General features: G+C 43.8%; 1 protein-coding gene and 1 long non-coding RNA gene across 4 annotated transcripts in view; one reads left to right on the top strand and one right to left on the bottom strand.

The window, feature by feature from the left end:
- The window catches only part of LOC114663997 (A disintegrin and metalloproteinase with thrombospondin motifs 16), a 301,817-nt gene extending 288,215 nt beyond the window's left edge, over positions 1 to 13,602 (top strand). For all 3 annotated transcript variants that reach the window (XM_051935635.1, XM_051935634.1, XM_051935636.1), the window contains 3 exons: positions 4,004 to 4,228; positions 8,583 to 8,730; positions 13,271 to 13,602. In XM_051935635.1, coding sequence (XP_051791595.1) covers positions 4,004 to 4,228; positions 8,583 to 8,730; positions 13,271 to 13,386 — 489 coding nt within the window. In that variant the 3' untranslated portion in view covers positions 13,387 to 13,602. The remainder of the gene's footprint in view (positions 1 to 4,003; positions 4,229 to 8,582; positions 8,731 to 13,270) is intronic.
- Positions 1 to 17,598, bottom strand: part of LOC127530050 (uncharacterized) — a 451,280-nt gene that overhangs the window by 416,604 nt on the left and 17,078 nt on the right. The window contains exon 2 of the long non-coding RNA XR_007936584.1: positions 11,137 to 11,419. This is a non-coding gene — a long non-coding RNA (uncharacterized LOC127530050). The remainder of the gene's footprint in view (positions 1 to 11,136; positions 11,420 to 17,598) is intronic.

The following is a 17,598-nucleotide window of genomic DNA, read 5'->3' as shown; positions in this document are numbered from 1 at the left end:
CACAATACATGGAAGAAAAAGCCGTGTGTTCCGTGGTTACTGTCCCATATCGTGGGCGTTAGCATATCGTAATCTCTTGGACCAATAGCGTCAATTTTCCACATTCGTCTTATACGACCTACATTATAAAATACTGTAAATTATACGGTAAAGTCAAGCCCCGACTTAACCTCGGGAGAACCTAAAAACAAGTATATATGGTAGATAGAGGATACTTTATTTGTCCCCAAGGGGTAATTAAAATTTTAATTTTAGTCTGTTCCAACTCTGCTTTAAGACAGACAGAGGGGTTGTAAGTAATCGACAGAAGTTGGGACACCTGTGCAAATTGTTTGCTTTAACTCTTTTAGGGCTAATTTTTATTTTGGTTTCTTTTCTCCCAGGGCTGAATATGTTTCTAAAAACTAACTTTTTTTAAAAAAGAACACAAAGCAATTGTTTAACATATCAAATCAGCAAAAAATATTTATTTCTGACAAATGTTACTGTTTTGCATGTTGTATGAGCCTGCATACTATATGATTTCACATACTGTACATGTTACAAAGCAAAGTCCTGCAAAGTATGATATCGCTCAAAGCAGTCAATTGCATGCATTGCTACGTTACACTGCTTACAATACGTGTTGCACTGGTCTCGTCTTTTGTTGTGGGTTTCCACTTTGAAAAACGAGAATACGGAGCAAGCGCATCCCGCGATTCAAAAAATTGCTCGGCATACCTGTTTGTCTCGTCTGACAAAGTAGCTGAAAAGCGGCATCAGGAGAGACTAGCCTGAAGTAGTCCAGCGGCTGGTAATCTATCGTGTCCAACATAAAGCCATGCCGTCTTGTGAGGTCCGGTAGCCAGTTTGGCTCCCACGGATCAGTGTCTGGGTATTCCTTCCACGCGAACCTTGCCGTTGGTGCGGCATCGGCTGGTGTTCGATCAGCTGATGCCGGCTCCTCACTCTCTTGCTCGATCTCCTCATCACTGTCAATAAAATCTGATTCTGAAAAATCAGAGACCGACTAAGCGATAATGCGCAAAACATCGTCTGCTGAGTATTTTCTTTTCTGCACCCGCTTTGCTCCCTCTTGAGACGTCGATGCCATCTTGCCTTTGTTTACATTTGTTTACATTTTGCAACTCACACCCACGCAAGGATTACATGCCGAGTCAACGAGTTTAACATTCCTCCAAGCAGAGAGGGAATGCCTGTGACGTGACAGTGAGTTTTTTCACCATTAACAGCTGATTGTCGCCCTCTATCGCAGGATGTCAACTTTTGTCGACATTCGCTCTCAACCCCTCCTGTCGACAAAAGTCGACATCCGCCCTAATTAATTTGCAAGGCTCCATTTACTTGAACTGCTGCAGAACATCTGTAGGTTGTAACCTATTAGTCGTTCCCTGAAAAAGGCCTGTTTGGAATATTCTGAAATTTCCTTTTTGTTTCAGATATTGCTAAACCTAAACTTTAAAGTTAAACCTCTGGCAATTTACTGCTCACCTTTTCACCATTTTAGGTCATTCATTGCATTTCAACTGATTAAATTTGAAGAAAAATTGGAAAAACGGAGGTATTCTAAAACTTTGGACTGGTAGTGTATGTACAGTGCAACAGGAAAGTATTCCCAGCGCATCACTTTTCCCACATTTTGTTATGTTACAGCCTTATTCCAAAATGGATTCAATTCATTTTTTCCTCAGAATTCTGCGCACAACACCCCATAATGACAACGTGAAAAAAGTTTACTTGAGGTTTTTGCAAATTTATTAAAAATAAAAAAACAGAAATCCCATGTACATAAGTATTCACAGCCTTTGCTCAATACTTTGTCGATGCCCCTTTGGCAGCAATTCCAGCCTCAAGTCTTTTTGAATATGATGCCACATGCTTGGCACATCTATCCTTGGCCAGTTTCGCCCATTCCTCTTTGCAGCACCTCTCAAGCTCCATCAGGTTGGATGAGAAGCGTCGGTGCACAGCCATTTTAAGATCTCTCCAGAGATGTTCAATCGGATTCAAGTCTGGGCTCTGGCTGAGCCACTCAAGGACATTCACAGAGTTGTCCTGAAGCCACTCCTTTGATATCTTGGCTGTGTGCTTAGGGTCGTTGTCCTGCTGAAAGATTAACCGTCGCCCCAGTCTGAGGACAAGAGCGCTCTGGAGCAGGTTTTCATCCAGGATGTATCTGTACATTGCTGCAGTCATCTTTCCCTTTATCGTCACTAGTCTCCCAGTCCCATTCGCTGAAAAACATCCCCACAGCATGATGCTGCCACCACCATGCTTCACTGTAGGGATGGTGCCTGGTTTCCTCCAAACGTGACGCCTGGCATTCACACCAAAGAGTTCAATCTTTGTCTCATTTGACCAGAGAATTTTCTTTCTCATGGTCTGAGAGTCCTTCAGGTGCTTTTTGGCAAACACCAGGTGGGCTGCCATGTACCTTTTACTAAGGAGTGTCTTCCGTCTGGCCACTTTACAATACAGGCCTGATTGGTGGATTGCTGCAGAGATGGTTGTCCTTCTGGAAGGTTCTCCTCTCTCCACAGAGGACCTCTGGAGTTCTGACAGAGTGACCATTGGGTTCTTGGACACCTCCCTGACTAAGGCCCTTCTTCCCCGATTGCTCAGTTTAGATGGCCGGCCAGCTCTAGGAAGAGTCCCGGTGGTTTCGAACTTCTTCCACTTACGGATGATGGAGGCCACTGTGCTCATTGGGACCTTCAAAGCAGCAGAAATTTTTCTGTAACCTTCCCCAGATTTGTGCCTCGAGACAATCCTGTTTCGGAGGTCTACAGACAATTCCTTTGACTTCATGCTTGGTTTGTGCTATGACATGAACTGTCAACTGTGGAACCTTATATAGACAGGTGTGTGCCTTTCCAAATCATGTCCAATCAACTGAATTTACCACAGGTGGACTCCAATGAAGCTGAAGAAACATCTCAAGGATGATCAGGGGAAACAGGATGAACCTGAGCTCAATTTTGAGCTTAATGGCAAAGGCTGTGAATACTTATGTACATGTGCTTTCTCAATTTTTTTATTTTTAATAAATTTGCAAAAATCTCAAGTAAACTTTTTTCACGTTGTCATTATGGGGTGTTGTGTGTGTAGAAAAAAAATGAATTTAATCCATTTTGGAATAAGGTTGTAACATAACAAAATGTGGAAAAAGTGATGCGCTGTAAATACTTTCCGGATGCAATGTATATTGTGGACCACCAGGGGGTCACATCAGCCACCCCGTCCCCGTGACAGACAGACACGGGACACAAGTTCAATTCACACGTTTTTTATTTTTCTCTTTTTCCTGTGGGAAACGCCTTCCTGTGTTTCCCACGTGTACAGCACAGTCACAAACACGCTTTACTTCTTTCTTTCTCTTTCTTCGCCTCCACTCCTCCTCCAGCAAACATTGCCCACTTCCTCCCGACTTTGGCTCCCGGAGAAGTGCCTGCTGGCTCCTTTTATAAGGCACCCGGAAGTACTCCAGGTACTCGTTGACCTAAATCTGGCCATACCTGGAAGTGCCCACAGAACCCAACAGTGCTACACCAAACGCCCTGCAGGAGTCCAAGGCACTGCTGCAACCCAGTGGGTGCTGCCACCTGGCACTCTGGGGTAGGTAATGCTCTGCGTACGCTCTGTCTCCCCCAGTCCTCCTAGCATAAAGGCGTCCCGGCCGAGTGAAGTTCAGCGCCAGCGTGTGAGGTTCATAAGCATCAGCGCTCTTTCTCATTGACAGTTTAGGAGGCTTGCTATCCTGACGAGGATTTGCTTGCCCAGCCATCAGTACAAAAATGAAAATGGCTGTGCAGAGCTGCAGGCTTTCGATGGCCTTTATATCTAGGTTGCTCCCTAGCCTTGCCACTGTGACAGATCACTGCTGTTCTTGCTGCTCACATTTGAAGCCACAGTTCTTTAGGTTCTCCTCTACAAACTGACATTGACAGAGTAGCATAATGTTATGTTTCTTTCTCATTTTGATGTTAACTTTTTCTCTCTGCAGTGCTCTGTAACTTGTGGTAAAGGGTTTCAGAAGAGGCTCCTGAAATGTGCTGAAAAGGACGACGAAGGAAAATATAAAGAGCTTGCGGCAAAAAAATGTCAGCATATCCCGAAGCCGTCTATAGACCTCGAGAAGGAATGTGACCTTTCTGCCTGCCCCAGGCCAGCCGCACCTCAGCTTCCCAGCAGTAGTTTAGCCAACTGGTACACCTCTCCATGGTCTCAGGTAAGGTGGCCCTCCATTGTCACTCTGCTGTCACTACTACACTAAATAGACAAAAAAAATAATAAAAGATCCTTTCGCTCACCAAGCATGACTTATGAGAATTGATATCTCAATAAAATACGTTTTTCCCCGATTTACTGGAGATGTATTAGTACTGTATATTAAATATATACAGTATCTTATATAATATATATAATATGTGAAAAGATCATTTTCTATGATGTCAACAGTCAGTTAAGCCAACACATTCTTTTAAGTTGTAATATATGGACCGTCATGTGACTTGATTTCTCCACACAGCCTTTTCAGTACTTGAGCAAGCGGACCTCTAGTGACTGGACTTCAGCTCGTCTACAGGAATAACACTTTCCGCATGATTTTTAGGTTTTCGTTAAATACAAAGCTACCTTCTACTGGTTTTTTTTTTTTGTTGTTGTGGCCACCGGGGGTGCACCTTCTCCCCAAACACCTGACACACACAGACAGCACTAGTCACCGGTCCAGCAACACACAGGCTTTATTTTGGCTGTGGTAAAAAGTCAAGTAAAATGACACCTTTTATTGGCTAACTATAAAGATTACAATATGCAAGCTTTCGAGGCAAGTCAGGTCCCTTCTTCAGGCGAGATGCATATTGTAATCTTTTTAGCTAGCCAATAAAAGGTGTTCATTTTGCTTGACTTTTCACTACATTCATAATGGCTAACATGGTACAACACCCTAGTACTTTTGGCTGTGGGAAACGCTTGCCTTTTTTGTTTCCCACCTGCTCAGCACGGTACTAAGCACAATTACATCCAGCACATTCTGGTTTTCTTCTCTCTGTCTCGGTCCCTCTTTCTCACTCCTTCTGCCAGCCAGCTTCGTTCCTCTTGTTTTCGAGTCTGGTTCCCCGAATGCTGCACCAGGGAGTACTCCAGGTGGCTAGTTAGCGAGGTCTAGAAGCACTCCCAGGTGGGGAGGAAACCCGACAAAAGTAGGCTTCAGCGGCACTCCCTTGGCAACCCCCATGGAACCCAACAGGGCTGTGCCAAACTCCAATTTTCATGGAGCTTTGCAGGTACCACTGCAACCCAAGGGGGCTGCCATCTAGTACTCTGGGGGTGGCAGTGCCCTGGGCATATCTGTTCCTCCAGGTCTTTCCTTTACGAAGGCATCCCAGCCAGGTAAGAGCCCCAGCTATTTGTCACAGTGTCTTAAAGAAAATGTCCTGATGCTGGACCTAAGCTATCAATGCCATTTGTGACATGGAAATATGAATTTTTTATATTCTTCATTGGGATAAGAACTTGCTTGCTTTGCTCACTCAAAAACAATAAACTAATAGGGATGTTTAGTTCATAAGTCTAATTTAAGTTTATTTAATGGTAGAGGTCTTAGAAGTATGATAATAATGTCTGTGGTATGTACACAAAGAAGCCACATTTGTGTTTCTGAAGGTGTTCCGGATTATATGTAGTATGATGATACTGAGTGGGCATCGTTTCTGAAAGTAAAAGTATGCTTGCTCAGTACACCAAGGAGGTGGTGTTTGTACAAAGGGGCGCAGTTTGCACTATCGAAGGGGCATGCAATCTGGACACCAAAGGGGACCACCTCTCCACAGGTCATCAGAATCTGTCAACCACGCCTAAATGGGATTCGCCAGATACTGCTGCCAGTGTAAATGCTTGGCGTAAACTTTAATAAACCTAAGAGAGCAACATTTTTCTTTATAATGAGTGCAGTATGAGGATAGGATGACTTTGTGAAAAAACAGAATGAATGGTCACTTAGCTTAGTCATTTGGCTCATTGCACTGGGTAAGGAAAAAAGTAGTCAAAAAAAAAATTAATGCTCATTTCAACAGATGGCGCATCACAAACATTTGTAGTGATAAAATGCATTGCATTTATCACTCCAACAGATGACACATCACAGACAGTTCTAGTGCTAAAATGCAGTGCATGCATCATTCCAATATATGGAGCATCACAAACATTTGTATCGATAAAAAACATGACATTTGCCTTTCCAACAGATGGTGCATCATAGACGTTTGTAGTGATAAAATGGATTGTATTTGTTGTTCCAACAGATGACAAACACAGATGGCTCTGGTGATAAAATGCATTGCATTTATCATTCCAACAGATGACGCATCACAGACAGTTGTAGTGCTAAAATGCATTGCATGCATCATTCCAATATATGGAGCATCACAAACATCCATCCATCCATTTTCCAACCCGCTGAACCCGAACACAGGGTCACGGGGGTCTGCTGGAGCCAATCCCAGCCAATACAGGGCACAAGGCAGGAACCAATCCTGGGCAGGGTGCCAACCCACCGCAGGACACACACAAACACACCCACACACACCAAGCACACACTAGGGCCAATTTAGAATCGCCAATCCACCTAACCTGCATGTCTTTGGACTGTGGGAGGAAACCGGAGCGCCCGGAGGAAACCCACGCAGACACGGGGAGAACATGCAAACTCCATGCAGGGAGGACCCGGGAAGCAAACCCAGGTCTCCTAACTGCGAGGCAGCAGCGCTACCACTGCGCCACCGTGCCGCCCATCACAAACATTTGTATTGATAAAAAACATGACATTTGTCTTTCCAACAGATGGTGCATCATAGACATTTGTAGTGATAAAATGGATTGTATTTCTCATTCCAACAGATAACAAACACAGATGCCTCTGGTGATAAAATGCATTGCATTTGTCATTCCAACAGATGACGCATCACAGACAGTTCTAGTGCTAAAATGCATTGCATGCATCATTCCAACATATGGAGCATCACAAACATTTGTATTGATAAAAAACATGACATTTGTCTTTCCAACAGATGGTGCATCATAGACATTTGTAGTGATAAAATGGATTGTATTTCTCATTCCAACAGATGACAAACACAGATGCCTCTGGTGATAAAATGCATTGCATTTGTCATTCCAACAGATGACGCATCACAGACAGTTCTAGTGCTAAAATGCATTGCATGCATCATTCCAATATATGGAGCATCACAAATATTTGTATTGATAAAAAACATGACATTTGTCTTTCCAACAGATGGTGCATCATAGACATTTGTAGTGATAAAATGGATTGTATTTGTTGTTCCAACAGATGACAAACACAGATGGCTCTGGTGATAAAATGCATTACATTTGTCATTCCAACAGATGACGCATCACAGACAGTTCTAGTGCTAAAATGCATTGCATGCATCATTCCAATATATGGAGCATCACAAATATTTGTATTGATAAAAAACATGACATTTGTCTTTCCCACAGATGGTGCATCATAGACATTTGTAGTGATAAAATGGATTGTATTTGTCGTTCCAACAGATGACAAACACAGATGGCTCTGGTGGTAAAATGCATTGCATTTGTCATTCCAACAGGTGGCACATTGCAAACATTAGCACTCCTTTTACGAATCTTCACAAGTGCTGATTTTACAAATTTTCTTGCCCAGTTACTCAGTCTGCCACGATAGATAACTCTAGGAAAAGATCTGGTGTTTCCAAACTTCTTTAATTTTGAATTTATTAAGGCAACTGTGCTCCCGGGAATAATCTGAACTTCTGAAACTGGAAAAAAAAGAAATACTCGTTTCATGATGTGTTAAGGAAAGGTGACCAGACAGCTTGTCCTTCTCTTTTTAACTATTCTGCTTCAAATATTTGGTTCATTTACATATTTGGAGCCAATAAAAAGTGTCAGTTTGCTTGATTCTTACTACATTCATAATGGCTAACATGGTACAACACCCTAGTACTATATTTGGTGCCTTAATCTAAGACAACTTGCAGCGTTTCAGACACCATTACATGTCTTTAATGAGATGACTCGCTAATGATGACACAGTAGTAGTGAGTAGTGGGATTTGAACCAACAGCCTCATAGTTGGAGGCCTGAAGCCTTGATCACATCCTCATATTACTTGCCTGCCCTGATGTTTAGCTTCATGTTTGCTCTCCTGATGTTTCGACGTCTGCCCATTCCCCGGTGTACAATTTAGCCTGCTCCTTCAGGTAACTTCATCTACTGGTCATCTTGCCCCGATCAAGTCTCACTTAGATGGGACGACTACAGTAAGGGGTCAACTGGCAGAAGGAAGAAATTTGAATGGGAGACATGTAGCATGGCAGTGGAGTGGCTGTCCTATGGCTAGGTGTAGAGTTAAGTTTTGGCCTTCTTGACATTTATTCTAGGTTTGGGGATGGCTTATTTTAAATTATTATTAATGTCTCTATTGTGTTACTGTCTGCTTACAATAAAAACGGACAGACATTGATTACAACATATGGAGGAAATAAACTATTAATCCTGTGTTTCTTTCACAGTGCACAGTGACCTGCGGAGGTGGTGTTCAAGCTCGCTCTGTGCAATGCTTGGCTTTCGGTAGACCATCCTCAGGATGTCTCCTTCATTTAAAGCCGGTGATGTCTCAAGCCTGCAATACCAACTTCTGCCCATCATTGGAAAAAAAAGGTACCTCTTTATTTTATTTCTGCATATCTATTGATAATTATATCACTCACAGTCCACCCCCTCAGAAGTGACTCTGACACTTGACAGTAAGTGACCTGTGTAGGACGATGAAACTACGTCATGTAAGAGGGGGCCATTGTTGAGTCTGAATTGCTGTGGATCTTTATGAGTGAGCTTGGGCTCAGTACTGCAGGAACACCAGAGACCATTAGAGGGAGCTCTCTCAGTAAAGAAACTCCTCGTTTAGCGCGTCTACATGTCAGATGGGTCCAGCTGCAGACCTCCACAGCTCCGCGATTCAGTAGCTCTGCTGCACAGGCAAGTGGATTGCAGGATTTTGTCACCTCTTTTATTGATTTGAGTCAGATAAGCCCTCCGCCAACCCTAAAATTAACCATAGCCAAACTGCTCAAAATAATTAAAGGCACACTTAGGAAAACATATCAGATCTCAATGGGGAAAAAAGTCATGCTGGCTATCTCTACGGATATGGACTGGTAATGTGTTAGGAACGAAAGGATGGCACATCGTTTGATGGAAATGAAGATGATCAACCTACAGGGGGCTGAACTCATAGACACCCCGAAAATCAAAGGTAAAAAATGATGTGGCAGGCAGACGAGTCCATTTGGCCGAAATCTCGTTGCAGCAACTCCAAATCTATTCAGTAGTTTGTATGGCCCCCAGGTGCTTGTATGCATGCCTGACAACGTCCTAATGAGACGAAGGATGGTGTCCTGGGGGATCTCCTCCCAGATTTGGACCAGGGCATCACTGAGCTCCTGGACAGTCTGAGAAGTCAGATGGACCGAAACATAATGTCCCACCCAGAGGTGTTCTATTGTATTGCGGTCAGGTGAGTGAGCATGGGGGTCTGTCAATGGTATCAATTCCTTCATCCTCCAGGAACTGCCTACATACTCTCGCCACATGAGGCCAGCCGGGCATTGTCGTGCACCAGAAGGAATCCAGGAGCCACTGCACCAGCATAGGGTCTGACAGTGGGTCCAAGGATTTCATCCCGCCACCTAATGGCAGTCAAGGTAGCCTGTAGAGGTCTGTGCGTCCCTCCATGGATATGCCTCCCCAGACCATCACTGACCCACCACTAAACCGCTCATGCTGAACAATGTTACAGGCAGCATAACGTTCTCCACGGGTTCTCCAGACCCTTTCACGTCTGTCACATGTGCTCAGGGTGAAAAGCACAGGGCGCCAGTGGTGGACCTGCCAATTCTTGTATTCTATGGCAAATGCCAATTGAGCTCCACGGTGCCAGGCGGGCAGTGAGCACAGGGCCCACTAGGGGACGTTGGGTCCTCAAGCCACCTTCATGACGTCTGTTTCTGATTGCTTGGTCAAAGATGTTCTCACCAGTGGTCTGCCTGCTGGAGGTCATTTTGTAGGCTCTGGCAGTGCTCATCCTGTTCCTCCTTGCCCAAAGGAGCAGATACCGGTGGGTCCTGCTGATGGGTTAAGGACCTTCTACGTGGGGCCCTGTCCAGCTCTCCTAGAGTAACTGCCCGTCTCCTGGAGTCTCCTCCATGCCCTTGAGACTGTGCTGGGAGACACAGCAAACCTTCTGGCAATGGGAGGCACGTATTGATGTGCCATCCTGGAGAAGTTGGACTACCTGTGCAGCCTCTGTAGGGTCCAGGTATGGCTTCATGGTACCAGTAGTGACACTGACCGTAGCCAAATGCAAACCAAGTGAAAAAAACAGATGAGGAGGGAAAAATGCCAGTGGCCTCCCTCCTTCTGTTAAACCATTCATTCCTGTTTTGGGGGTCGTCTCATTGTTGCCCCTCTAGTGCACCAAAGCAGCTGAAACTGATGAACAAGCCCCTCTGCTACTTCACTGACCAGATCAATAGCCCAGAAGTGTCATTGACTTGATGCTATACTTGGATTAAAAAGGATTCCTTTAATTGTTTTTGAGCAGTATATAAAATGACAATCTCCTCAACGGAGTGGAGCTCTGGAGGTCTGCAGTTAGAGTCTATTGCCACATGTGCTTCAATAATTTTATTATTCACAGAAACCTGGTTCCTAAAGTGCCATGTAAACCTTTATTCTGGTTAGAGAAATCGGGTTATTGGCCTCTGAACAAAGCCGCACCGACAGGTAGATTTCTACTCACATAGCACATTTTTTGTGGCCATTAAATTCCTAACTAGGAGACTGTTAACAATTTTGTAATCTGCGTGTTTCCCCTCTGTCTGTGCAAAGCACTTTGTGTAGCAAATTCTTCTTCTTTCGGCTGCTCCTATTAGGAGTTGCCACAGCGAATCATCTTCTTCCATATCATCCTGTCTTTGTCATCTTGTTCTTTCAAACCCATCACCTGCATGTCCTCTCTCACCACATCCATTAACCTTCTCTTAGGCCTTCCTCTTCTCCTCTTACCTGGCAGCTCTATCCTTAGCACCCTTCTCTCATTATACTCAGCATCTTTCCTCTGCACATGTCCAAACCAACGCAATCTCGCCTCTCTGACTTTGTCTCCAAACCGTCCAATCTGAGCTGACCCTCTAATGTCCTCATTTCTAATCCTATCCATCCTCATCACACCCAATGCAAATCTTAGCATCTTTAACTCTGCCACCTCCAGCTCTGTCTCCTGCTTTCTGGTCAGTGCCACCATCTCCAGACCATATAACATAGCTGGTCTCACTACCGTCCTGTAGACCTTCCCTTTCACTCTTGCTGATATCTGTCTGTCACAAATCACTCCTGAAACTCTTCTCCACCCACTCCACCCTGCCTGCACTCTCTTTTTCACTTCTCTTCCACAATCCCCGTTACTCTGTACTGTTGATCCCAAGTATTTAAACTCATCCACCTTCGCCAACTCTACTCCCTGCATCCTCACCATTCCACTGACCTCCCTCTCATTTATTCTGCCTTGTTCCTACTGACCTTCATTCCTCTCCTCTCCTCTCTAGAGCAGATCTCCACCTCTCCAGGGTCTCCTCAACCTGCTCCCTAATATCTCTACAGATCACAATGTCATCAGCAAACATCATAGTCCACTGGGACTCCTGTCTAATCTCGTCTGTCAACCTGTCCATCACCATTACAAATAAGAAAGGGCTCAGAGCCGATCCCTGATGTAATCCCACCTCCACCTTGAATGTATCTGTCACTCCTACCACAGACCTCACCACTGTCACACTTCCCTCGTACATATCCTATACAACTCTTACGTACTTCTCTGCCACTCCTGACTTCCTCATACAACACCACAGCTCCTCTTGAGCCCCCCTCTCATATGCTTTCTCCAGGTCCACAAAAACACAATGCAACTCCTTCTGGCCTTCTCTAGACTTCTCCATCAATACTCTCAGAGCAAACATCTCATCTGTGGTGCTCTTTCTTGGCATGAAACCATCCTGCTGCTCACTAATCATCACCTCACTTCTTAACTGAGTTTCCTCTACTCTTTCCCATAACTTCATGCTGTGGCTTATCAATTTTACCCCCCTGTAGTTACTACAGCTCTGCACATCCCCCTTATTCTTAAATATCGGCACCAGTACACTTCTTCTGCACTCCTCAGGCATCCTCTCACTTTCTAAGATTCCATTAAACAATCTGGTTAAAAACACCACTGCCATCTTTCCTAAACACCTCCATGCTTCCACAGGTATGTCATCTGGACCATCTACATCTTTGTGTAGCAAATGAAAAATAAATAAATAAAAAAAACAAACATGCTGTATATATGTAATTCATTAATTATTATTATCATAGCTAGGTACTCAGTTCAAAACAGAAAGCCAACATCAGAAGTGCCATCTTTTACATTGGTGACATCATGTTAAATCAAATGGGCTGAAGGTGCGTCATCCGCAGTAATGCGGGCTCTGCATCGGTCTGTCGTGGTAAAAAAGGAGCTGAGCCCTACCCTCACCTATGGTCATGAGCTATGGGTAGTGACCGAAAGAACGAGATCGTGAATACAAGCGGCTGAAATAAGTTTCCTCCGCAGGGTGTCTGGGCTTTCCCTTAAAGATAGGGTGAGAAGCTCAGTCATCCGGGAGGAGCTCAGAGTAGAGCTGCTGCTCCTCCGCATCGAGAGGAGTCAGATGAGGTGGCTCGGGCATCTGATCAGGATGTCTCCTGGACGCCTCCCTGGTGAGGTGTTTCCAGGCACGTCTAACCGGGAGGAGCCCCCGGGGAAGACCCAGGACACGCTGGATGGACTATGTCTCCCGGCTGGCCTGGGAATGCCTTGGGATTCCCCCGGAAGAGCTAGAAGAAGTGGTCGGGGAGAGAGAAGTCTGGGCATCTCTGCTCAAGCTGCTGCCCCCGCGACCCGACCTCGGATAAGCGGAAGAGGATGGATGATGGATGGATGGATGGATGGATGGATTGATGGATGGATGGAAGGATGGATGGATGGATGGATGGATGGATGGATGAAGGTACAGTGCGTGATTGCCATGCATATCAAATACTATCAGTGACCTCAGATTTGCCCGACATGTTTAATGGTGGCTCAGTTTCGTGACGCTCTCTTTCATGCTTTTTTCTCCAGATGTCACCTGCAAGGATCATTTCAGCTGGTGCTACCTTGTTCCCCAGCATGGAGTTTGCAATCACAAGTTTTATGGCAGGCAGTGCTGTGCGTCGTGCTCTCAGTCAAACCTCTAAGTCCTGATGAACAGTTTGCCGGATTGGAGGGACGTCATTTCTCTCCCTGTGAAGCAGCCACATAACTGTAAGTCTCACCCAAGCTTTTCTGGTAAGGTCGCCAAACTGCAGAACAGAGCTGGACTTTTTTTTTAAGTTTTGCTGACATGGTGAAAATTCCAAATAGCGATGACTGGACGTGAGCTTCCGGCCCTGCCAGCCTGGATCCCCCCCCCCCCCCCCATTTTAAGTGTTTAAGTGCTGTTAAGGTCCACGTGAGAAGTCTTAAAAGAAGATCTTTGGACCGAGAGAAGTACGTCAAGGTGGAGGAGACACAGACACCCTTTAACAGCCTGGCACAGACTTTGCCATTAGAGGAAACTGAAACAGGTTAACCTGCATGGCTGGTCTGGTCCTGCTCTTCTCGAATTAGTGCTGCGCTTGTCTGAGGGGGCCGCGTTTGATGCCTAAGCTTTTTCTGATGCCTAAGAATGTTTCTTCAGAGAAGTCAAAAGGTCACTGACCAGCAAGTACACAGCTGTGTGCAGAGAACCATGGCAAGGTTTGCTTTTTCCTTTCACAATAGAAATCACAATGTGCCTATGGGGGGGGTTTGGGGTCTGCAACGGAGGAGAACAAAATAAAAGGGCTGATTAAAACCTGTTTGTTTTACCTCATCCACCATTGAGAGAAGCCAAGAGCCAACCCTGTGGCGTGCCGCAGCTTCACGGGCTTTCTTCTGCCACTTCCTGGAGATTTGATTTCAATACAATGGTGCTATTCTGAGTTCTGCTGACAATTAGAATGGTCTTGAACTGTTACGTGTGCGGAGGTCTCAAAGACAAGACTCGTCCCCATGGCACATTGACGAGGCACAGCGGAGAGGAACGCAAGCCTACGGATGGTTTTATTTCTATGGTAGCGTTTTAACGTCTTTCTTCTGTGCAGTTTTTGCCATTTCAATGGACCCTCTGCTATCTTTCATTGTGATTGTGGTCTGAATATACGAAATGCATTGCAGATAACCTGTTTTTTTTTTTTGCTACTTCTCGGCTTTTTACAGTAGATGCTAAATTTGCAATTACACATTTTCAGGAGTACAAAGCAAAATGAGAATGTAAAATGTAACCTTCTGAACTTCAGATTTCTTCATTCTTCACTGAAGCACTCGGCACTCTGGAGGTACGCTGCACACTTGGAAAAATGCCACCTCACTTAGGGACAGTTTCATTTCGGATGATGCTGTTATTTAAGAATTTTACAGTGCAGTTGTATGGTAGTATCAATATTTATGGATTTCTGAAATTTTTTAAATAAATTTTTAATAAAAAGTTTTGTTTGCATTTTTTTTTCCTTTCATTTTATTGGCTTTCTTTTTTCAGGTGTGGCACATTGGTTGGAGCCGCTGCCTCACAGGTCTAGACCAGGGGTAACGCGACTGTCTCACAGTGAGGAGATCATGGGTTTTCATCCCGGCCCTTCCAGTGTTGAAAGTGCTTTGAATAGTGAGAAAAGTGCTACGTAAATGTGAAGAATTATTATTATTATTATTATTATTATCTCTATTATAAAAAAAAATCTTGGAAGGCTTGGAAGGAGATGAGATGTGATTTTCTCAGAGACACTCTAACGTCCCGTGAGACAAGGCAGTAAGACAAAAGGACAGCTGCTGTACAGGTTTTTAAACATTCGAAGCGCAGCACGAGAGCAGCAGCAGCAAGCAAGCAAGCAGCTGATTGAGCAAATAGGAGATGTAAAAAAGTATTTGTTTCCCATTGTATCACCATTTAAGAGGGGGTTTCGGAGGAGCGACTGCATCTCCTTAGCGTGCGTTCAGCCCTCATCTTGACAATGCGAGTGGCAGAGACGTGAAGTGGCAAATATGGCAAATATCAAGAAATAAAAAATTAATGAAAATGAATGAAATGAAAATAACAATCTCTTTAAATTGTATATACGGTTAACCAAATCCGGCGAGTGGGGCGAGCAGGGGGTGGAGCCCCCTAGTTATTATTATTATTATTATTATAAGACTGCCAACTCTGGACAGTGCACCAGCTCACTGAATGTAATACAATGTACAATACAATGTAATTCATCTAAATCAAAGGACATGTGTCCATTCATTTGCTGTGTCTCTGTCATTTCAACAGATGGCACATCTCAAACATTCTGTTGGAAAGACAATTTTTTTTTTCAAATTTTATTGTTGGAAAATAACATTCTACACAATCAAGTCAAACATAACAAAACAGAATTCAAAGTATTTTAATATTTGTGAGGCACCATCTGTTGGAATGACCAATGCAATGCATATGTGTCTGCTTTGTGCCATTTGGTATGGGATCCATAAAAGCAGTGTTAATGTTTGTGATTTGCCATCTGCTGGAATGACATATGTAATGCATATGTTTCTGTTACATACAATTTGGTATTGGATTCGTAAAGGCAGTGTTAATATGTGTGATGTGCCATTTGTGGGATTACAAATGTATATATCTCTGCTTTATGCCAATTGGTTTGGGATTTATAAAAGCAGTGTTACTATGTGATGTGCCATATGTTGGAATGACAAATGTAATGCATATATCTCTGCTTTATGCCATTTGGTATGGATTGGTAAAAGCAATGTGAATATGTGTGATGAGTCAATTGTTGGAATGACAAATGCAATGCATATGTCTCTGTTATATGCCATATGGTATGAATCTGGTATCTCTGTAGCCTGGAGCCTCTATCCTGGAGCTCCAAGACAGTGATTTGCATTATTTGAGTTAGATAACCCTAACATAACCCTAAATCTTAACCATAGTGAAAAAAGGTGGAGAACTGGGGATCTAAAACTAGACTCTATTGTTGAGTATTGGAGTTGGCTCTACCTATTTTTATCTCCAGGGTGGACAGCTTTGGGCTGCAGAGATATATACGTGTTTGGTATGGGATTCAGTTAATGTTTGTAATGTGCCATCTCTTGGAATGATAAATGCAATGCATTTTCTTCCTACAGATGTTTGTGATGCACCATCTGTTGGAATGACAGAGACATAGCAACTGGATGTACACACGAACACTCATATACCTTTATAAAACTATAAAATAATATAATATAATATAAATTCAATAATTATCCACATTTATGTGATAATTTTGTTTGGGTTGGCTGTACCACTTTCCCCATGGTGTGTCTGCGGTCAAAGTGCTAAAGTTTCAACCTTGATCAGTCAGTATCTCTTGTTGTTTTCTAATAGTAAACATGATCACTCCTCTCTCCATTTACTCCAATGAAGAGTAGCCAGCAGTAGTCTGCTTTTTATGGACTAAAGGTCTGCCAGGACCAAAATCCATAGAAGGCTTTCTGCACAATACAGAGACAGTGTTTCACCATGGTAGTGTGTTTACGAATGTATTGAGAAATTCAAAAAATGGTCAAACCAGTGATAAGCATGAAGAAGGAGCCAGTTTGACCATCCACATCCAGGAAACATTGAGCAAAACCAAATCATGATTCTGATGAAACGATGAGGATTTCGACCTGGCACATACAGTACCTCCCGATCTCTCCTTATTTCTCCCTCTACTCAGGATCCCCTTTGTACCCCTGCAGGTGCAGCATCCTACTGACTATCCATGGAGTGCCGATATGGAACAGTTGAGCTGATCTCACCTATTAGCAGGTAATCTTCACATCTCCACATCAAACACCCCTTGGCAGCAAAACACGGAACCTGAGAGGCACTGTTTTTATTTTAAAAATCCTTCACCGCCATAGACCTCTAATGTGCACCATCACACCTACACACACTCCAATCTGGATCATTGTGGAATCACCAAATAGTCCAACAAAGCCTATTGTCCTACAGAAACATGAGGTGTGGAAAAAATAAATTGGAAATATATTAAAGAAAGAAATTTGTCCACACAAGGATCTCTTTGAGTCAGAAACCAGACAGGAGGAAGCTTGTTCAAAGCGTCTCTTATTTCTCTTCATGAAGTGGGAGAAACCTGTTACAGCGGTCTGTTAAGGGAATGGACCCTAAGCAGAGGTATCAAGCAATGGCCACAGAGCACACATTTGTAGAAAATTGGGTTTACATTGATGGTACTGGATTAGTGCCTGTGTCACGCCTGACATTTGCTCAGATGGGTTAAAAGACACGAGATGTTCTGGGCAGGGAGCACAGCTAACTTTCATACGTCTCATTCGCTAACTTCTCGTTCTTCTCTCAAACATTT

Source organism: Erpetoichthys calabaricus, chromosome 13 (genome assembly GCF_900747795.2).
Source record: "Erpetoichthys calabaricus chromosome 13, fErpCal1.3, whole genome shotgun sequence".
NCBI lineage: Eukaryota > Metazoa > Chordata > Cladistia > Polypteriformes > Polypteridae > Erpetoichthys > Erpetoichthys calabaricus.
This window is presented reverse-complemented; position numbering and strand designations above follow the sequence as displayed.